Consider the following 21,583-nt stretch of genomic DNA (forward strand, 5'->3'; position numbering starts at 1 on the left):
CTGCACGCAGGGTTAGTGAGCTGCAGGCGTTGTCCTTGTGCACGACATTCACCACATTTTATGACAAGTTCATCTTGCACACTCGCCCCGCCTACATTTCTTGCCCAAGGTAGTCTCCCTATTTCGTTAGAATCAAGAGATCTGCCTGACGGTTTTCTTGCTGAATCCACCACCGGCAGCAGAGAGGGCCCTACATTCCTTGGACCTCAAGAGGGTCCTCAAGTTTAATCTATCGCGGACAAAATCCTACAGGAAGTCTGAGGCATTGTGTGTGACTTTTGGGGGATCCTTTCCCGGCTCTCAGGCTTCCAAGGCTTCCTTTGCCCAGTGGATAACTCGGGCCATTTCGGAGATGTACACGGCTGTTAGGAAAGATTTGTAAATTGTGGGTCATTTTCCTTCCATGTGGCAACCCCTAAACTTTTTGCTGTTGTTTTCACCAGGATCTAGACTTTGCCAGAGAAGTGCAGCCTTCTGCCGCACTCCTCTGGGCTTTCGCTCCATTCTTACAGGGAAACTGACATGCCCTTAAGACAGTCAGTACCGGGAAATGTTGTTTTCCATAGTTTTTATCATGTTGCAGCTTTCACGCAACGTGACACAAGAGGGCACTGTAAGCTAAGTTACTGCTCTCTTGGGTCTATAGTCTGCTACAGGCCCTAGATACTCTCTTGGGATTGTTAACGAACGGTGCAAGTGAATCACGGACGGGACTGGTGGCAGCGATCGTTTCTTTGTGTTTTTGAGCTCCTTTTTGCGTTTAAGTGCGTTTCTCGCGCTTAGCCCAAAATGGTGGCCTGGCTCCCAAAATGGCCAGACCACGAGGCTCGTTGTCCTTTCCGCTGCCCGCCTTGCCCCCTTCACCTTCCCCAGGTCGAGCCGACCCGGGGCCTTCCTTATTTGGGCATGTACTTTCCCGCGAAACACGGATGCTTTCGCGGGCTTCTACAGGCCTTGTGTGTGCCTCCAGGATGTGGGCTGGGATGTCTGGTCCCAATACACATCCTGGGTACCAGAGAGTCTAGGGTGGTGTGAATGCCTGGGACCTCGGTGGTCCGTGATAGGTCCACGTATGGTGTGAGTGTTTTGTGAGCAGATCTCCCATTGGGTCCCCTCTGTTTTGGCGCGAAGGGAACCGTGGATAAGAGGGGGCTGGAAACACCACCACCATGTCGATCTCCTGAGTTCTCACGAACGAAGGAATACAGGAGCCAAGTATCCTGCAACCACGAGGCTGAACCGAGGAATCGCTGGTGCCCCGCTGAAGGACTGCTCCTCTGCACTGCTGTCGCTTGGTGAAACCCTTTCTATCTCTGATCGAACGAGAAGGCCTGTACTGGTACTTCGACCCTTGGAATAGTGGGAACAACTATTCTCGGCATCTTCACCATCTCCTGCACGTAAGCCTTCGGAAGTGTCTCTGGGCCCTCCAGCAGACTGACCAGCCTACCCAGGAGTCTTGCTCTGTAACCGCCGTCAGGTTGTGTTGTATTACAAGTCCTTGTCACTCTCGCATGATTCGTACACTTGGCATTCCCAGGTCTGAAGTGAGTAGTGTACATTTGGCTGAAATACACACGGCCGCTCCGTTGCCCTGCTGTGGTAACAAACTGTACGGGTTCACTGCGTTTGGGACGTCCTCAACTCAACTTCTGCTGCTGCGGAATCTACACGACGCCGCGACGTCCCCTGCTCGAATCTAAACCTGCCAGCACTGAAACTGACGCAGAGAAGCCTGGGTCTGCTTGCATCGGGGACCGGTGAGTAGCATCGCTAGGAACTGGTCGCCCTCCTTCAGGAGCCCATAGCTTTTCCCCGCTGTGTCTAACAGCACGCCTTTCCGTACTCGCGCTCTGCTTCTGCCCACAGTGGAGACTGCGCTTGAGTCGCGGAGCTCTGTTCATCTTCATTTGTTCACCGAACTAAACTGCCTGATTCCCTCGAAGAGACTCCCCTTTTTGCCAGTTGACACCAACGTGTGCAGGTACTTTTGAGCACAAGGCTCCACTCTTCGTAGGGCTTGGACCTGGACCTTTTAGTTAGGTGCCTCTGAAGGCGGACTGGGTCTAATTATTATTCGCACTGCCTGTTTTCCTCCCCATCTAGGTGGTCTACACATTTCGTGCGTGTAAATCGTTAGACTCTTTAGACTTGTTTGTATTTGTATATATATTGTATTGGTTTGGTATCTGTTGGTTTACTTGAGTTTTATTGTGATTTCTCGCTACAGTCAATGTTACAAAGGCCTTGTAATAAATGTGTATATATTTTTAATATAACACCTGCTTGGAGTAATTTGTAAGTGTCCTTGCTTTGTGTGCTCATTGCAGGCTTTCAGTCACCCTCACCCCGCTTGAGACCTAGTCTTGACCGCTGCGATCGCTACCCTGATTGGTCTGGCTTGTCCAGAGGTTACCCTGTTCCAAGAAACTAGGCTGGCCTTCTGAACCTTTGCCCCTCCAGGACAGAGTTCATAAATCCGTCTTAACAACGGCCATGGGCAAACCTGTTCCTGAGGGCATTCATGCCAATGCGATCAGAGCGAACGCCACAACTGTCACTTTTCAAAGACATACTACTTTCGGATGTCCTCAGCAAGGCGGCTACTTTGGTCACCCTGTCAGATTTCTGTAGGCCCTATTCCCTGGACACAAGCTCCAGACACGAAGCAGAGTTCGGGCAAGCGGTTCTGAAGAACCTTTTCGCTTCATCCTAGATATGAGGCAGGTTGTCACAGCTCCACCCTATGTTCTTGTTCGGTGGAATCACCCACAAGGATGGAGGAGACTGGACGTATGAGTAATTGTAGTTGCTCATCGTAGTGACTAGGGTACTCCTAGTTCCCTTTCCTCTATACGTCCCACCCACCTTCCCCCGCTAGTATGCCAAGGGCTATAATAGACTCAGAGTAGCCATGTATGGAAGCATCCGATGTGTTCAAAGGGGACAGAGGTGAGGCGCTGTAGAGTGGGACCACGGCAGGGCGTTCCCGAGCCCCCGTCCCCACGCGCTATACTAAATTTAAAGGGGAAGCTCAGTTATTCTCTGCTAAAGGTTTTGGTACCGTTCCCATGTTGGGAGACACCCACAAGGATGGTGGAAAGAGGACTGTGGACTAGGAGTACTCTAGTCACTAAAGTGAGTAACATTAATTTAGTGTTCATCACTTGCTTTTCATTTGAATCATAACGTGCTTTTTCACTTTATTCATAACGTTTCATTCTTTGCTTTTGAATGTTCATTACATGTATTTCGCACAGGCCTTCATTTCATTCATAGGCTTATTAAAGCTTTTCTTTAGTTTGGTGTTCAATAATGCTGGCTTTGTATTTCAGTTCCTTTACTTGTAAATCAGCTTTTGCTCTTAATGTTCAAACACCCCTCACTTTGGGTTATGATAGTTTATTTATATTGCGCCCATACATATGTTTTTCAGTTAACTGTTACTTGCACACATTTCCATTCAGCCGACATCCTTCAATGCCCTGCGGTAGCCTCGGAGTGCCCCAGCGCGAGTGTTCCCTCTGATTCACTCACCGGTCCTCAGTAGCTTCTCCAGATGGTCTCTCTACCCGTTCTCAGCTCAGCGTACACTTCCTCAGAGCTATGCGAGCAGTGCTCGTCTGCTCAATCTCACTGTGGGTTGCCGGTAGCTCACTCCTCACTCGCAGTAAGTCCTCCGTGCCCCACAATTACGGCTGTGGGCACCAGTCAGAGGGGACTCTGTCAGCCTTGACCTTCTTACGGCCCGCTCGAGCCCCGCTGTCCTGGTTCTCCTTATTAATTGATGGCGTCCTGGCCTCCAGGCAGGACCCTCCTTGGCAGCCCCCTTCTGTGATGAAATTCTCCCCTCTCAGGACCATCTCTGCCAACCCGGCGTCTCTCCTGCTGGATTCCATTAACAGGTTGCAGATGCAAGCCCTTGAGTTTAATTTCCTGACCAGTTATTTGTGTTCTCTGGACATGCCTCACCCTCACAATAGTTTCCAGGCCTCTTCCTTGTCTCAGTACCAGATTGGTGTAACTGCATGTTAGTGTGTACAACTCATAGTCGCCTCTTCCTAGTCCCAGTACTAGAGTGGTATGACTGAGCGTAAATAAGGGCAAGTGATTGGCAACAACCTGTAAAGGAGGGGGAGGGTGAATTTTACTATTACAAGGGAAAGGGGGATACCATGTCTCGCCTGTAGGCATCCTTTTTTTTAACCTCTTCCTAGTGTCACTAGATTGATTGCATTTTCCGGGGGTCATCCTGGAAGGAAGAATAAGGGAAAGGATGACCATATCCCATAAAAGCTGCTGGGACAGAAGGTTCATTATGAAATGGAAATGTGGGATACTGCCTCTCATCCTAGGAGAGTCGGGGGGCATCGAGGCGCTGTTACAGGAATATGTCTTAAATGCGTATTTAAAACAAGCTCAATACCCAGAGGTTTCTGAGCGCGGACCCGGTGATCAAACCTGTGTTGCTTTGTGTCAGGCGAGCAAGCACGTTGCCACTGAGCTATCCTCCCGGGACAATTAAATCCAGTAGTTAAGCAAGCGGTACTATTGTGAAAAGGTTTTTCAGAAAGTGCTTAACTTCGAAGAACCCAACAACCGCATTCACATTGTGAAATGCAACCTTCCGAGACCCATCAGATTTTTGCCACCATTTGTTATACCTATGGCGACCGGTGATGCCCACCCACTGTCCAGTGGAACCTGGAGGACGTAAACTGGGTATTTCCCAAGAGCCACAGGTTGTCACACCTCTTAAGAACAGGGGTGGATGATGTGCAGCTCCTACCCCACAACCACTGGAGTAATAAGAGTAAAGAGGGGGTAATTTTGTCTGCTACACAGATCTGCCCTCTGGTGTGGCATCCCTTTACATAAGCACCTCCAAAAACAAATACTGATGAAATACCAAAGTTATTCATCAATTGCAGCCCTAATGTGATTCTAGCCCAGTCCGATCAGAATTACTGCACGATTGCCAAGGAGAACCCAACCCACACTTTCTAGCCAACATAACACTTGTTCATTCCTGCCCCTTTGCAGGAACGGAACTCAGTTAGCCTCTGCGTGCTGCCTGGGCTTACTTACTTACTGACCCAAAGAAGGCACTGGCTCCTGTCACGGAGCACCTTAGGGGACACTATCTTCTGCTTGAATTCAAGATGGGGGCACAACCCCTTAAGGCTTTGTTTGCCACCATGCAGCACATTAAAGGGCACAATTATGTTTGGGAGAAACTAGGAGGCTGGAATAACTGGTCATTGGCAAGGGTCTGAGAGATAAAGAGGAAGAACTCATTAAAGACTAACCTGATTTCATTCATCTTGTAAATGGTGCCAGGCTCTGCAAGGATTTTCAGTCCTGACTGTCTCTTTGAAGGCAGAGATAAGCAAGAGACACAAAAACCCTGTGAGGACACCTAACACAGACTACTGATGGCTACATCTCAGACACTGACGGGGACCAGATCCAGAGGGCAGGTGACTTCAAAGAACCTGCTGGAGAGACCAGACCAGTAGGGGGAGGGAAGAATAAGAATATGCTGTGAGCTATAGCTGTGACCTTGGGAAAGGCCAGAACTGAAGGTGTCAGTCACAAGTCTGCTGAGGGCTATAGCTGAAACTGGCTCACATCAAGTCCAGAGGAGGGAAATTATAAAGTCCACTATGGTATATATCTCACATGCTGGGAGGGGATCAAACACGTGGAGATCGATGCAAGAAGACTTAACCCTGGGGAGGCAACCTCTGAATAGTAGGTTTAAAATCCTAAGCAAGAAGAAAAAAATACTTGCTTGCATTAGTTTGCCGAAAGGGTCTGATCAGACCAGGAAGGTGACCAGTGGCTTGAGGGTAATATTTGTACCTGATCTGTATCCAACAGCCATGGAGTATTGAAGTACTTGTTGGTAGGTGTTACGAAAGAATGTACTTTCCTCTCATAAACTTCTATGGGACAACCTATCTTTTACCTTGTTTTGAACAGTGTCTGTACTTTTTGGAGGTAAGTAAATCCTGTGTGAGTTGTGGGTGTCTGGGTCAAAGGTGGAGGCCTGACCAGAATGACAATAGGCAATTAAGAACTAATAAGGGCCTTCCTCATGGGAAAGGGGTGAATACAGCGTCTTTGTCCAATGAAGTAAAAACATCTCCCTGTTAGTTGTCTCCTCCCATGTGTTCCTCCCTCATATAACCGCCCCCTTGGTCAGGATCAGGTAGCGTCTGCTGTCCCCTGGCCACATGGGAGGAGGTTACCGCCAGGTAATCTGTGATGACTCCATTGGATTCATCACACCTGCTGTTATGGTTCTATTTATTTTATATTTCTGTCATTTGATATCTTTCAATGTGTCACAATTGATCTCATACATATGTTAGAGTTTTTAAAAATGGGTCATCTTGTTGCTGTTTACATTGCTACTGGCAGAATTACATTTTTGGGGTTCAGAACTCTAATTTTATGGGACCCCCTACTCTCTTTGCCTTTTCTCTCCTTTTTGTTTTTATTTAAATTTACTTTGGTGTTCAGAGGGACTTCTGCTAAAGTCCACCTACTGCTACATTTGTTTTTTCTATACTTGGGGTATATGGTATTGGGTCCCCCCCATAAGGTGCCCTGTACCAGAGGTGCCTCCCGTGTACCCCATTTCTGCTCTAGTGTGAATTTATCACACTACGTTGGTTTTAGGGGGTAGGCTGGTGGCAGCTACTTAGTTTTGGCTTCGCCAGGGGTGCAAGTCGATTTACCGCATTGTTAGGCCAATGTGCCTTTTATGGTAGCCATTGTGATAATAATGGGTCTTTTTTAAGTCCTACTCTCGGCCATTTTGTTTAGGGGGATTCCTTTGTTCAGGGAAACCACGAGGCAGGCCTTAAAATGGCAGTTTTTGCAACATGGGCTCTTTGTGACCCCAACATGGCAGCTTCCAAGGTGGTGTGGACTGGTTTAGACCAGTTTTGCAGGCCCTCACACTTCCTGTGGGTTTTGGCCCTGAGTGTTTGGCGTTGCTTGAGGCCAACCTGATTGGCTGGCCGCAAATACCTTTGTTTTAAATCCCCTAATGGGATTGATGGGCTGGCAGAAGCTAGCCCCTGTGAGTGAAGGAATATATAGGAGAAACCCTTTTCCTGAGCTCAAAGCTGCTGGATCTTTGGAGGATAAGCTGGTCTGCTTACTGTCTGAGGATTTTTGTCCTGTCGTTGCTGCATTTTTAGGCCCTATTCTGGTTTTACTGCTGGGTGCAGTGGCCTCTGCATAGCTCCGGTTTGGATGCAGGGTGCCCTTCCCGAGATGTCCGTATCCTGTTCTTGTCCCTGCTCATCTGCTGGGGCCATTGCCTTCATCCTAGGGCTGTTTTCTGGGCTGTTTTACTGCAGTGTACTGCAGTTTCCCACTAAGGCATCCCGCCTTGATTTTTGAAGCTGCCGCCACCTGGAAAGTTATTGGGACTCCCCAAACCTGCTGTATTTGTTTACCTGGATCGTCTATGGTTGCCGCCACCGTTGTCCTGCTGAGCCGCTGGGGTCTGCCGTGTGTAGGTTCCTACGTCCTCCTGGAGCCATCACCATCGCGGATTCCACTTCTGGATGGTGGGCCACACTCCACTGAAGGACGATTGTTCTTCTTTTGGCCGTTGGGGTCATTGTTGGGTCAGGTCGCCAATCCCTGGGTGACTGGAACCTTAATTTTGCCCTTTAGAAAGAAGCTGCTACTTAACACGTTTTCTCCTTCTGGGAACCACATTTCTGTAGGCAACCACTGTAAGTACTTATCTCTGGGCCCTTGGTTGGTGGGTTATTCCAGATACTCCCTCCCAGCAGTCCCCATGGTCTGTGGTCTTTGAGTTCTGCAGGTCCTTCTAGTGCATTTCCCCATTGGATAACATTGGGCCCTGATTCCTGCTCTGCTTCTTTGCTCCTGGGACTGCTGGGTCTTGAACCCTCTACTGAATCTCTTCTTCTGAGTCTCCACTGGTGTCCCTTGGAGTGGATTGGTGTCTTCTTTGTACCTGTGGAAAGAAACAGACTTACCTGGCTTTTTCCTATGGGCCACTTTTCTCAGCACTGGAACTCTTAAAGGAGGCGCTGCAAGGTACTCACCTGTACTGTGACATTTTCCTAGGGTCCACCTAATGTCCCTGGAGCCCCCGCCAAGCCCTGGATATTTAGAAACTTCCCCTGAGGTACTAGGGACTTTTAAATCTGTACATTACACTCATTCACAGGTTATAGATTGTATCGCTGTGTTGCAACTGTTTCCCTCCTTGATGTGTAATATGTCCTTCCAGTCCTAGGAACTGCTTAAACTATTTCCTGGACTTAAGTATAATACTTCACGAAGAAGATAATAGGAAGCCTGCACTAAGTTCTGTTGGGCACCTTTTGGACTCTGAACCCTATCATTACTGCGTGTAATATTGTCTAGTTGTTGTTCTATTAACTGACATCTGAAAGCTTATATTTATGGGGCCTACCACCATTTATGGGGCCTACATCTTAGGCTAAGGATTGAATTAGGCCTTTACTGTCCATTTATTGTTTTTTTAACCTATAATATGCTCTGCAATGTGTTCTGTGAAACCAGAGTACTTATTTTCTACTATCATAACTATTTTGTGTGACTTTATAATAGTGTATATTTTTACAGTATAACAGTGTGGGGTGTTTTTGTGTGGTGTCTGAGACTAATTGTATCCCTCTGCCAGCCATCCTCCCTCCTAAAGTTAAGTCGGACTGCTCTCCTACAGCTACAATTGGAGAGTCTGGTCTTTTCTTTTGGATGACGCACTGCTCTGCCATTAGGTTAGATGATTACCCTGCCCTCACCAGAGGGTTGTGCAAGAATCTGTATTCTCACATAGGTATTCCTCAGAGTTGGTTTTCCTTTAATACTCTGCTGGCTTTTTCGGCACTTTGAGGTGTTTCAGCACTGGGGTTGCTGGGGCTGTGACCGTTCTCAGGCTGGTCTGTGGTTGCACATTTTCAGTGGCAGGTGTGCGGCGTGGCATACTTGCACTGCTTGCCTGGCTTTGGTCCCTGGGGTCTTGGGGCGGGGTCCACATGGGGCGCTCAGCTGAGTATTGTGAGGCAGCTCTCTTCGCACAAACAGGAATTTCGACTTTCCTCCATTGGTTTCCAACCACTGCTGCTGGCGTCTTATTATGCATCGGGACTGCTTGTTATAGCGGAGCCTGGGGACCAAATTTGAGTGATGTGGTCTTAAAATAGGGCCCCTATGTTTTAATTATCCGGCTAGGACAATTAGTATTGCTGCTAAGTTAGGGAAGCCACAATAAATAGTACTTTGTTTTTTGGCAATAAGTCTACTGGTAGCCCTACCTGATTAATGCATATGTTTGCTGTTGGACAATGAAGTTGGGGAAGCGATTTGCATACGTTTTGAAAACTGTGCATTGTGTCAGCAACGAAAAGTGAATGGCAATATGCTTCTGGTGGCGGGCATAGTTGGTGGCCTGAACCTAGAAAAGACCCTTACTTTGGGTGTTGCTTATGCTATACTTGTAGCCTCTGCTGTACAATCTGGGTAGGAACCATTGTTTACTGAAATCCTTTTTATTGTTGAGCCTAGTGATTAGCACTGGGATTGGTAATTGTTTTTGTTGCTTGGGCATTGGATGGATATTCGTTCAGATTTGGTCGACTGCTCTTAAAGTGATTGTTTCTACAATAGGTTCTTGGTTGCAGCGTTTGGTTGCAGCTCCATTACATAGTTTGAACTTTATATTTTCTGTTTTGCTTTTGTCTTGTTGATCTTTTATTTTTGATACTCTTCTGTTTTCTGGAAACACCTCTTGGGTGAGCGGTTGTCTGCATCACTTAAACGCGGATGTTGCTGTATAACGGGAGACACACTTTGTTGACTCTGAAGTGGAAAAATCTGCATAGGCTGGGTGGGGCAAGTGATGCACTCGTCCTACTCCAATTCTATGGGGTGATGATTTTAATTAAGAAAAGCCTGCCACTGGTGATAGTGACCTTGCATAAGGACAAGGAGGGGAGACTAGTTTTGCTGCTTTTGAAGATTCAAGATACTACTGTTGTGTAGTATCTATGCCCCAACTATAAACAATAGTGTTTTCTTTGTGGATGTTAGACGCCGCTTGCAGAGTGTTGGTACTCGGAACATTTTGTTAGGTGGAGATTTTAATGTTGTCCCAGACCCCCTGCTGATGAAGACCGGGATGCTTTGAAATTGTTTGCGGAAGATTTCAACCTTCTGGATGTCTCGAGATTGGAGCACTCTACTGGGAGGAAATTCACCTTCCATTCAAGAGCAATATGTTTACTCTAGGATAGACAATATATTGACTTCTGGCATGGTCTCCAAGAACTTAACTAAGATGGCGATTGAGAGCATTTTGATTTTGGATCATGCCCCAATAAGTATGGAAATGTCTGTAGACTATACGTTCAAAAGATCTCATATATGGAAAATTAATACATCTATTTTAGAGGACGAGAAGTCACCGGTTCTACTGATACGTGAGGTGAAGGAGTTTTTGGAACTAAATGGGAATGGAGAGGTGGATATTGATGTTGTGTGGGAGCCCTTCAAGGGTGAGGTGTGGATTCTTGATGAGACTCGCAGCTCAAAAGGTGGAGAAAGTGCACTAGAGTCACTGGGTGCCTCTGTTAAAGACCATGAGAAAGAGATGAGCGATCTGTGTGAGGAAAAGAAAAGGGAACTTAATAAAGTATGAGATGAACAAGCTATTGAGTGAGAGTGTAGAGTGGATGCTTTTCAAGGCTAGGTGCACCTACTATGGGTGGGGGTCTGAAATGTAGCTGTTTGTTGGCGCATCAGCTTAGATTTGTCTCTGGAAGAAAAGCAATATGCGCCGTTGAAATGAGCTCAGCAGGGTTAACATATGACCCTGTTGTGATAAGAGTTTCGGGCCTTTTATGAGAATCTTTATTCTGATTCGCAAATCACCAATGTAGAGTCAGCAGTACATTATGTAGAGGAGCAAACTCTATGATTTTTATCATCCGAGGAGGGTGGAATGCTGGATGATGATTTGTCATTAGATCCTAAGAAAATAGCATATGGCCTTGACTTGGGGAGATGCCCAAGTCCAGACGGTCTTCCGGCAGAATTCTACAGGGTAATGCTTGATGGTTTCTTTTGTCTGTTCGGGAACATGTTTAAATTCAGTAAGAGTAAGGGTGCACTTCCTACTACATTTAGGCATGCTACCATATCTGTCCTTCTGAAACCGGGTTAGCTGCTCCTGAATTTGGGTAGTTATAGGCCTACAAGCCTCATAAACTCAGGCTGCAAGAGCTTCTCAAAGGCACAGGTTGTGAGGCTAGAGATGTTTCTGCCAAAACTGGTGCACTCGAAACAAACTGGATTTGTCAAGGGAAGGCACTCAGTGACAAACATGTAGAAATTGCTGTTAACTCTGTATGAAGGCAGCAGATTGGAGACTGGTGTGGCGGCTGTGCCAGCGATCTCTTTGGATGCTGAAAAAGCTTTTGACCGCGTGCACTGAGACTTCCTTTTCTTGACTTTGGAGAGCATGAACTTTGGGCCTGAGTTTTTGAACTGGGTGAGACGCTCATACAGAGATGCAATTGCGGATGTGGTGACCAATGGTATCTGTTCTGGAATATTCAACCTATAACGGGGTACCGGACAAGTGTGTCCACTATCGCCCTTTCTGTTCATTCTATCGCTGGAACCCAGCAGCTGCCAGTCAGAGCGGAAGACAGAATTAAGGCTGTCCAGTTTCATGGTATTATGCAAAAACTGTGGGTATATGCTCATGACCTGTTGGTTCTTGCAGGACCTTACAACTTCAATACTCTCATTAATGGGTCACATTGAAAGATTCAACAGTTTTTCTAGTTACACGATAAACTGGCTCAAATCTGAAGCCATGCCTTGTTCCTGCAAAGTGAATGCTTTAAAAATGATGGTGGCACCTTGGATCACATACATAAGGAGCATGATTCCCCTCCTACCTGCTAGCTATATGATGAAAAAGATGGACAGTTTCATCCAGGCATTCCAATGGAATCATAAACCTCCTATGCTAAAACTGTGGAAGCTCGGCTCCCGTGTGATAAAGGAGGTCTGGGCGTGCCTAACTTTGCAAAATACCATCTTGCTTTTATGACCCTCCACATTCTGCCTTTTGTGTGGGAACCTTTCAATGAGTGGATGATGGAAGAAGAGACAGCTCGGCAGGGCCGTTGGAACCACCAACCTTGCTGACTACGATTAATGATAAGAAGTACGTGTCTGCCCTCACTGACATCTTATGTACATGCTGGCAGGAGTTGTTGAAACCTTTGAAAAAGAATGCTCTGCTTGCCGGTGGGGCCTCAATATGGTTGAACCCCTCTGTCAATAACAAGATGCTTTTTTGGCTGAATTGGTACTTTAGGGGTTCGGTGGATACATGACGTCTTCCAAAATGGATCGTAGCTTTCCTTCCAAAACCTGCGAGACAAACATGACCTCACGGACCTTAAATATGGGGAATGTAGGTCCCTTAAGCTTGCTATTCCATAAGAAAAACTCCCAGAGAATGACCTTCATGGATCCATTACTCTGTGTGGGCAGGATCATGTGGCCTCAGCTGTCTACAAAACTCTACATACTCTTGAGTAGCTCTTTAGAATGGAATATCAAGCTACTAAACAAATGGTAGGGCAATATCACATCTGAAATGCCGATCAGCGATGGAAGCTCTTTGTAAAACGATTCCTCATATGTCTATTAATATTGGGGAAAGAACGAGGCAAGTGAAGCTTCTAAACATGGTATAGTGGACTGTTTAAACAAGGGGTCAGTACATCCAATGCTTGTTGGGGCTGTAAGCTAAAAACGGGCTCCTTAGCCATATATTATGCGACTGTAATAAGGTTTAAGGTTTAAGTTATTCTGGACTGAGGTCTCTAACATATTGAACACATATTTACATATATTAAAAACTACAATGCTGTTGGGATGTGGGTCTTTTATTTCCCCTGCCCTTCTTTTTCTTCTTTTTTACTTGCTTTGTTACTGTTGTTTTCGCTTTATGTGATGGTATCCTGTTTAGACCAATAATGTTAAATTAAAAAAAGAAATTAAAATGATAATCAAAAAGGAAATAAAAGAATCCTTTGACGAAGCACAGCCTGTTGAAGATCCAACGACAACTCCTGGATTAGCTCAGCATCCCTTCATGCGTCTGGCCCGGTGAAGCCTTGTGTGACTACCCGACCCCTGAAGAGCCTGAGCGGTGCTTGCCCGGTGGACTGACCAGCCCTTTCATGGGCTACCAAAAGCATTGATGTTCCGCGTTCAAGCCCAGAACTTTGGTAGCCAACAGCTTGTGCCACAAGTCACCTTCTCCCTGAATTTCAGCATTGCAACATAAGGGATCCTGTCCTGGAGCAGCTTCTGTGACTGCAACTGGAAGCACGCCAATATTTACCTGTGTGCAGAGATTGTCGCTGGAATTCGCCTTTCACCAACCTGTGAAGTGTCCTGAGGAGGTGTGCATCAGTGTTTCTTGCATTTCTTCATTGCCAAAGGTTGCATCTTGCAGCTGCACCCGACCGGAAGAGTCCTCAAACCCACAACTCCTTCGTCACCGGAACCAACGGCGAAGGATCCAGCCCCCAGCGACCGCCAGATTATCCACATCGACATTTGGGAAAATCTGAGTTGGGGTGGGAGGGCACCAAGTAAACACAGTGTATCTATCCCCCCGCTCCTCCCCCGCACCAAGTGCCTTTGTAGTTGTATTTGTATTTTGTATAGCGCACTGGGCCCTAGGGCATCCCATTCCATTCCACTCCCCTTTTAGTCATCTAACCTGGGGTTGAGTAACCTGAAATATAAGAAAACATTTACTTAACCTTAATAAAATTGTTGAACGTTTTTAACTATCACCAACACAAGTTAACTATATAACATAAAGAATTGAAGATCGGGGAGGCAACTCGCGCTATGATTATGAATTAATTTGTGACCAAAATATAATATCACACAGTTCTATAATGTCCGAGGTGTGGTTTATTCCACGTATTAATACAGCAGTACAGCCGAGGTGTGTTTCAAACTCCTGGTAGTTTTCAAGGTTATTTACAATTGGATAACATTGTAATATTTGAAGACATTGAAGCAGAACATTGACCACAGATGGTCCCATGGTTACACAATGTCAATATTCATAGTCGATGTGTATGATTAAAATTGTGCACAAAGTAGATTATATATATATATATATTTATATATGTGTGTGTATATATATATATATATTATATATATATATCTCCAAACAGACCGCCTTTCAGGATAGAGGCGGGTGGTGGATTCAAATATGCATTCCAAAAGAGAATAGAGTTTGGCATAAGAAACAATAAATATGAATTCAGTATTACACAAATCACATCTACTTTGATTAAATTGCATGATTGAAACATATGTTAGGTGATTAGGCATGCCATAAATATGTGGAACCCAAAGGGCTATCCCTTGAATTAAACACCTTATTGTGTGATAATCATCAAACTTCTAATTTAGATTGGAGCATGCTCTGTTCCGTGACCATATGTATACCTGTTGGAATTAATAGCTGTGGGGAATTTAACGAAGTGAGATAATCTACTGCAGTGATGTGCAGGATGTTGGAAATTGTGCTTACCCTATTCTGTGGAATCAATAGGTTTCACCTAGAAAATAATAGGTTCACTGTATCAATCTGAAAGAAATAGTGGCGATCAAATAACATGTGCTAGTAGGTAGTGGTATTAACTAGACCACGTACCTTAGCGGAATGCTTTATCACTAGAAGGTGAATAGAATGTTGTGTTGCGTTGGCTTACGGTTCAGGTTCAAGTGTCAGTCACCTTCAACATGACCATTAATTAAAAGGAGAGTCCAGAAATTGCACAGTCCTAGTGATTGAAGGATACATTTGTGGACAAATCATACCTTAAAATGGTGTTTAAACAATGAGTCGTCACAAAAAATCCTGAAAATGATTTGCTGCTTTTAAAGTGTTCCTCTGTCAATCCGTGTGCATAGATGCAAAAACCATTCATATGAACCTAAAATCACAACAGAAGATGTGTTCAAATGTGGCTGAAGGTCTCCGCGAGCACGCTCTCCCATGCCAAACAAATTACCATTATGTGATGAACTCACTCCTATGTATGCTCCACAATCTGTTAGCCATGGATCACAAAGAGTGTAAATACACTGATCCATCATATGAATATAGCGTCCTGAGCACCCCTATATAACAGCCATTCCTGTATTTTGGGTAGCAGCAATCTTATTGTGTATCTATAGTCGCAACATTTCTTACCTATAATTGGTTAGCATGAGAAATCCTGGGTTAAATCCCAAGCGCAAATCCAAAGGTCTGCGGGGTCTGAAGAGGCAGTAAATAAAGAAACAAGATGCCTGAGCTGCGGCCCGTGGCGTTAAAATGATGTCACGCGTAACCCTACGAGTGACGTCCTATGTAAACAAAACGCAGCCACGTCATATTCCGAGTGGAATCTCATAATATCCCTGAATCACAATATAATGACAGTGATGGAACACTGTATTATTCAACAGTAAAACATCCCAACAGTAAGGACACATTAAAGGACTCACCAAAAGTGTTTCAAATATTCGAAGTATATATTATTATTTTTATTTTTTTTATTTTTTTTATTTACTTGATTTAATAAAATTCATGATTTTTACAAGAAGAAAAGTAGAAAAGAAAAGGGGAAAAAATATTTTTGAACACAGTAAAACGTTTTCTCTGATTCTCTAGTTCTGATGCAAAGCTGAAATCGCTTGCTGATTTAAGGATCCGAGGATCTGGTTCAGTGTCTTTGAAGTGGCAATTGTCCAGGAAGTTCTTTCGCCGCTGATTAGTCTTTCCCACCACACCTGTTCGTCTTGGGTATGGGAGGCAGACAGGTACCCAAGCAGGTATTTCGATCCTATAGCCTTGGTTCCCTGGGCAGTTGAGGAGCAGGTGCCGTATTGTTTCAATTTAATCGTCTTTCTGACAGAAACTGCATCTATCTGAATTGGTTAGGCCTCTTACTGCCAGGATCTTGTTGGTTTCAAGTAGATTTAAACGGGCCCTCATAAAGGTGTTCCTTATTGATTTGTTCGGAATCTTTTCAAATAGTTCGGAGCAGAGTTTAGTTTAGATGACTGGTTTATTTATACACGGCAACACGGTCCAGAGTCTTTATCCAGTCGAGTTCCCCCATCTTCCTTTTTATCTTCATCGGATTTTGTATTAACTCTGCCTCAGATGATTGGATTTCCTCTAACTTTGCTTTGCAGGTTTTTTCCCATGTTTTGAGCATACTGCTTCGAGGGCCCATTGTTTCTTCTCTAATCATGTTTAAGATATTTGGACGATTGGGCAGCAAAGTTTTCCTGTAGAGCATCATGCTGTTTCTTTCAATATTCGCTTCCAGTGAGAGGAGGCCTAGTTCCTGTCTGATTAGCAGCATTGATGTAGATTTGTGGAGACCCAAAACAGTACGCCAGAAGTAACCTTCCAACCTGACCCATAGCTTTCCAGGTATTTGGGGCAGGGCCTCCACGGCGTAAGTTAAGGATGACACCACCTTTGATCGATAGAATCTTATCATAGGGATCGATGCGAACCGGCCATACTTGTTGTCCAGAGCTTGAGCTTGAGCAGAGTGTTTTCTTGTTTTTTCCAGAAGAGTTTGCTGCATTGCTGTATTTGATCTTGAATAGTCAAAGGTCACACCAAGGTATTTAAAATGTTGTACCTTTTCGAGTACCGAGCCTTCAAGGAACCAGTTCAAATGTTCCTTTCGTATATATTATTGCAATACAGATAGTTTGAAATATCCCAATTCTCCACAAACCGTCAGTAAACGAATACAAACGTTAGGTTATGTATGTATGTGTTTGCATTCATCATATCCAAAAGGTTTTGTGTAAATTCCCAAAGAGCCGGAGTTGTCCTAAAATGGTATGCAACAATGTATGTTGATATGATGTTTAATGATGCATTTAGTCCACTAAATATTACACTAGGCGCTATTCATAACCTGCTTGATACAAATGATATGATATTTTATTTGTATTGCGCTCGTACACAAGAGCGCAACTAGGCAAGGGAAGGGAAGGGAACAAGGGAGAACACAGCACAACATAAAAACGATCTTACTAGGCCCAGTGACATTGAGAACGTGCATGGGAAAGGGAAAAAGTGCATGGAAGGGGGAGAGTGGAAAGTGCAGAAGCCGAGGAGCGCAGATAAATAAAATAGAAAATTGAGGCAAACTGTGGTAGTGCAGCCAGCAAGTGTCAAGTGCTGTGTTTAAATGGATAAACTTTAACCTAGATTGAATTGAATATGCGATCTATGGATAAATCCGGAATAAATGTGCAATCCCTCTACAGAGCCACAGATGATTGCCAGATGACAATGTCCAAATATATGACCAAATTAAAACCAAACGTACTAGTCCCATTATGAAATGTTATCAAGTTAGATCCATAAGTCCGCTTGGGTTGCACACTCTCATGGCATGTCAATATTCTCAAAATCAGAAAAAAGGAAAAAGAATAAATTAGTAAATTACTGATTACAAGAACACATTCATCTCATGGTCGCTGTTGAGACCATTGACCGTGGTTCTGAGGAAGCAAATAAGTTTATATTCGGACTGCCTCAATTTAAGTTGGATGTCTTCCCCCTCTTATTTTTCATGAGTCCAATAAATCTCAAGTCATCTTTGTTGGCTAACTGATGTTCCTGTTGCCAGTATATGGCAAGTGTCAATTTAGGGTCCGCACGTTTCAGGCTCGCCAAGTTTTCCCTAATCCGCACTCTCAGCTGCCTGATCGTGCTGCCCACATACAACTTGCCGCATACACAGATTATGGCATAGACAACAAAACAGGTTTTACAGTTGATGAAATCCATAATTTTCACAGTTACACCATGCTTGTCAGTAAAGGATTGACAATTTTCATGCGCATATTTACAGAAATTACCATTTCCACATTTAAAAAATCCTTTTGAAGGGTTTAGCCAGTTTTCTGTTCCTTGTTTAGTGATGTACAAAAATGGACTGAGTTGCTGTTTAATAGTTTCATCGTTGGTAAATGTAAATTTCGGTTTATCAGATACATAGGGTAATAAGTCTTTGCCTAGTTTTAATAGGTACCAGTGTTTCAAGGCTAATTGATATATTATCGGTGAGTCCCTGGAATGCTGGGTGACAATTGCAATGTGTTGTGGATGTTCCAGCACATTCCAATTTGCCTCCAACAGTTCCAATTGTTCCATATTAGCATATTTATCACAGGCTTTGTCAATTGTTTCTGACTGATATCCCCTGTTATTAAATCTTTGTTTGAGTGTATGACATTTATTTGCAAAATCACTATCCAGACTACAATTCCTCTTGGCCCTATACAATTCCCTATTCGGTATGTTGTTAATAGTACAGCTACGGCGACTGCTGTGAGCAAACAAAACAGAATTCACCTCTGTAGGTTTCCGAAAGGTTTTGGCCTGAAGTGCATTGTCTAAAATGAAAGTACTCGGATCTAGAAAGTCAATATGTGTAGGGCTGGATTGCCCAGTCAGTTTTATACCAAAAGTGTTATTGTTGATGTGTAACACAAAGTTGTCAAAAGATTTCTGTAATCCTTTCCACCTTTCCAAACAATCAGAATATCCTCAATGAATCTTTTCCAAGCAATAAGATTCTCGCCAAAGGATTCCTGATTGTAAATGAGTTTCCTCATACTGTGCCATGAATAGATTCACCAAAGTTGGTGCGAATTCAGCACCCATGCCAACTCCCTTGACTTGCACGTAATACTAATCATTGAAGAGACGTACATTATTTTTCAAGGTAAATTGCAAAAAACATTTTAACATATCAATATGTCTCAAATAAGATGCAGATGAGTTCTGAAAAGTATAATCGATGGTTCCAATATCCATCTTGTGGTCTATACTAGTGTATAAAGATGCAACATTTAAGGTGGCCAGTATGTAGTCTGCTTCCCATTTCAGAGACTTAAGGAACTGTAAAACCGGAAGGGGTGTCTCTAATATAAGATCTCATTTTAAGAACAAAGGGTCCAAATATTGAGACGGGCCTTCTGTAGCCCACCCAATGGCACTCATAATGGGTCTTACTTGAGGCAATTTATCAAAAGATTTATGGATTTTCAGAGAAAATATAATGTGGGCATTGTTGGGTTTGAAATAATTAGAAATGTTTTCTCATCCTCTGTAAGGTGGCCTTTAATATACCAGTCTTGTATTAGGTTGCAGAGGTCCGATACCACTTTCTTAGTTGGATTAGACTTAAGAGGTGTGTAGCAATTGGGAGTAGCTAGAGGTTGCAAGCCCATTTCGATGTAAACGGTCGTGTTTAGAATAACATTTCCTCCCGTGTCTGCCTCTTTAATAGTGATATTTTCATCTTTAGAAAGATCTTCCAATGCCTTGGATTCTCCTTTACTGAAATTTGTTCTGTATCTCTTCCTCTGGTTTGTAGGCCTGTCTAAATATGTATGTATATCGTTGATCATGGCCTTATGAAAAGTCTCAATTACATTTTCTGTTCTCCGTTGCGGCATAAATTTGGATTTGAGTTTCAGTTCTTTGATATCCAGATGCCTATCCTTGATATCCAGGTCTAAACCTATTTCATCTCTACTTCTTGTAGTATCTTGGTTGCGTGCCAATAGGGTTTCAATATTAACAATATCTGAGATGGTATATGAACTGAGAGGGTTCAGTGCTGGTTCAGGGACAAAATTACGCACCTCTTTTGCAAATAATTTTTTTAACATACCTTCAACATTCCTGAGACCCTATCTTCGGTCCTGGGAAGAAGGATCCCCTCTTCATGTTTGTTGCCCATTATTTGTTGGGCGTGGTCATTGCACATGTCTGCATCTCAAATTGACCTGTGGTAGATTAGGTATGTGGAACAATGCAGGTGATTAACAGGCTTTTAACATAAAGCTCTGCATTGGCTGCTCAAATCCACTAAAGCATTATTAAATAGTATTTTGTTAATTATTGGCTGGCATGTTTCTTTTATGAGGGCTCTCTAAGTATTTAATAGAAACGGGGGATAGAAGCAATCAAGATTTCTCAGACGGAAGGCTTGACTCGAGCACCCTTATGAGATGTAATAGAGGAGCCTTTTATCCCAGTCCTGTAACACGATATTGAGGAACTGCCAGTATCTGCAGGGTGAAAGTAGGTTTGTAAATTCAATTATCCTGTTTCACCGTACGATCCTCAAATTCCTTGACCCTACATTAGTGAAATAGCTCTGGATTTAAGTTGGATACTGCACTGCAGACCATATTCTCATACACTATTAATTTGTAGATTTTTTACTGCCCAGGTTAGCCTTGTCCAGTCATTTGGAAGTTAGACATAATTTCCTTGCTATTTGAATGTGTTTTATTTCTTGTCTTGTTTCTCATAAATGGCATGCCTGTTCAGTTCACGGATGTCTCCTTTAGTAAAGACTTAGACATGTTTGATTTAAGAATTTTCTCTAATGCTGCTTATGAGCTGTATGTTGAGGTGCTTACATATCACTGTTGCACAAATGTATAACTTGTGTTGCTGACAAATGTTATGTCTGCTTTTGTTTTAAGACCCACAGACTCGAGGCCTTCAAAGCATTTGAGAAAGAGACCTGCGCCTGAAGATTTTCTTGGAAAGGGACCGAACAAAAAGATTTTAATGGGAAAGTAAGCTCAGGTTTATCTATAACATCTCTAAAATTGATTAACTGTTATATTATTAAGGATCATCTATTATGCCTGTTGGAAAGGTTTAGAAAAACCCTATTATATTCAAAGCTCCCCTGCTTTGGGATGTCTTTCTATGGAGTAGAGCGAGGGAGCATTTTGCTACTTTTACAGCACAATCAAAGCCACGTTTACCTCTGTGTGTTCAATGTATTGAGCATTGGTGAGGGGTTAACTTGACATTGCACAGTAAAGAACTCTTACAATAATGAAGTATTTGTTCCTAATAGTTTGTTTTTGGGGTTTTCAACATGCAATTATCAGTGTTAAACTTCTTACTCCGAAATCTTCCCACTCTTCACATTATCGTGTAATGCCAACATAATCTTCTGAAAAAAGTTTCATATGATATTTTAGAAGCTCTACTCTGTTATTTAATTTAACAACCAAGTGCTTGCTTATCATGGGTGTTGGGTAAGATTTTAATTTCTATGATACATCTTCCTGATCTGTGTCAACCCCAGAACCTTTTGCTTTGACTAGGTCACTATTTTACCTTGTCCTTAGGTGAAGGGGAATCGTTCTCCCCTCTCACCTAGTCTTTTATTATTTTTATGGGTGACCTTTTTATATGTCTCCATAGTGTATGCTTGAAGTTAGTTTCCTACAACGTTTGGGCTTAGGCTGGGTTGCCCCTTTGGGCTCACCTGTTAATTTCTCTTTGATGTACTTGGGTGAACTACAGTTCCCAAGTAGTAAAGAGGGATTTTCATCTCCCTTTACATTTTATATAGTGAACCAGCACACCCCACCTTATGTGGTG

General features: G+C 43.7%; 1 protein-coding gene across 2 annotated transcripts in view; it reads left to right on the forward strand.

The window, feature by feature from the left end:
• The window catches only part of THOC1 (THO complex subunit 1), a 1,301,120-nt gene that overhangs the window by 835,316 nt on the left and 444,221 nt on the right, over window positions 1–21,583 (forward strand). For both annotated transcript variants that reach the window (XM_069620878.1, XM_069620877.1), the window contains exon 16: window positions 20,665–20,760. In XM_069620878.1, coding sequence (XP_069476979.1) covers window positions 20,665–20,760 — 96 coding nt within the window. The remainder of the gene's footprint in view (window positions 1–20,664; window positions 20,761–21,583) is intronic.

The sequence above is a fragment of the Ambystoma mexicanum genome, chromosome 5q (assembly GCF_040938575.1).
Source record: "Ambystoma mexicanum isolate Mex_15411 chromosome 5q, UKY_AmexF1_1, whole genome shotgun sequence".
NCBI classification, from domain to species: domain Eukaryota; kingdom Metazoa; phylum Chordata; class Amphibia; order Caudata; family Ambystomatidae; genus Ambystoma; species Ambystoma mexicanum.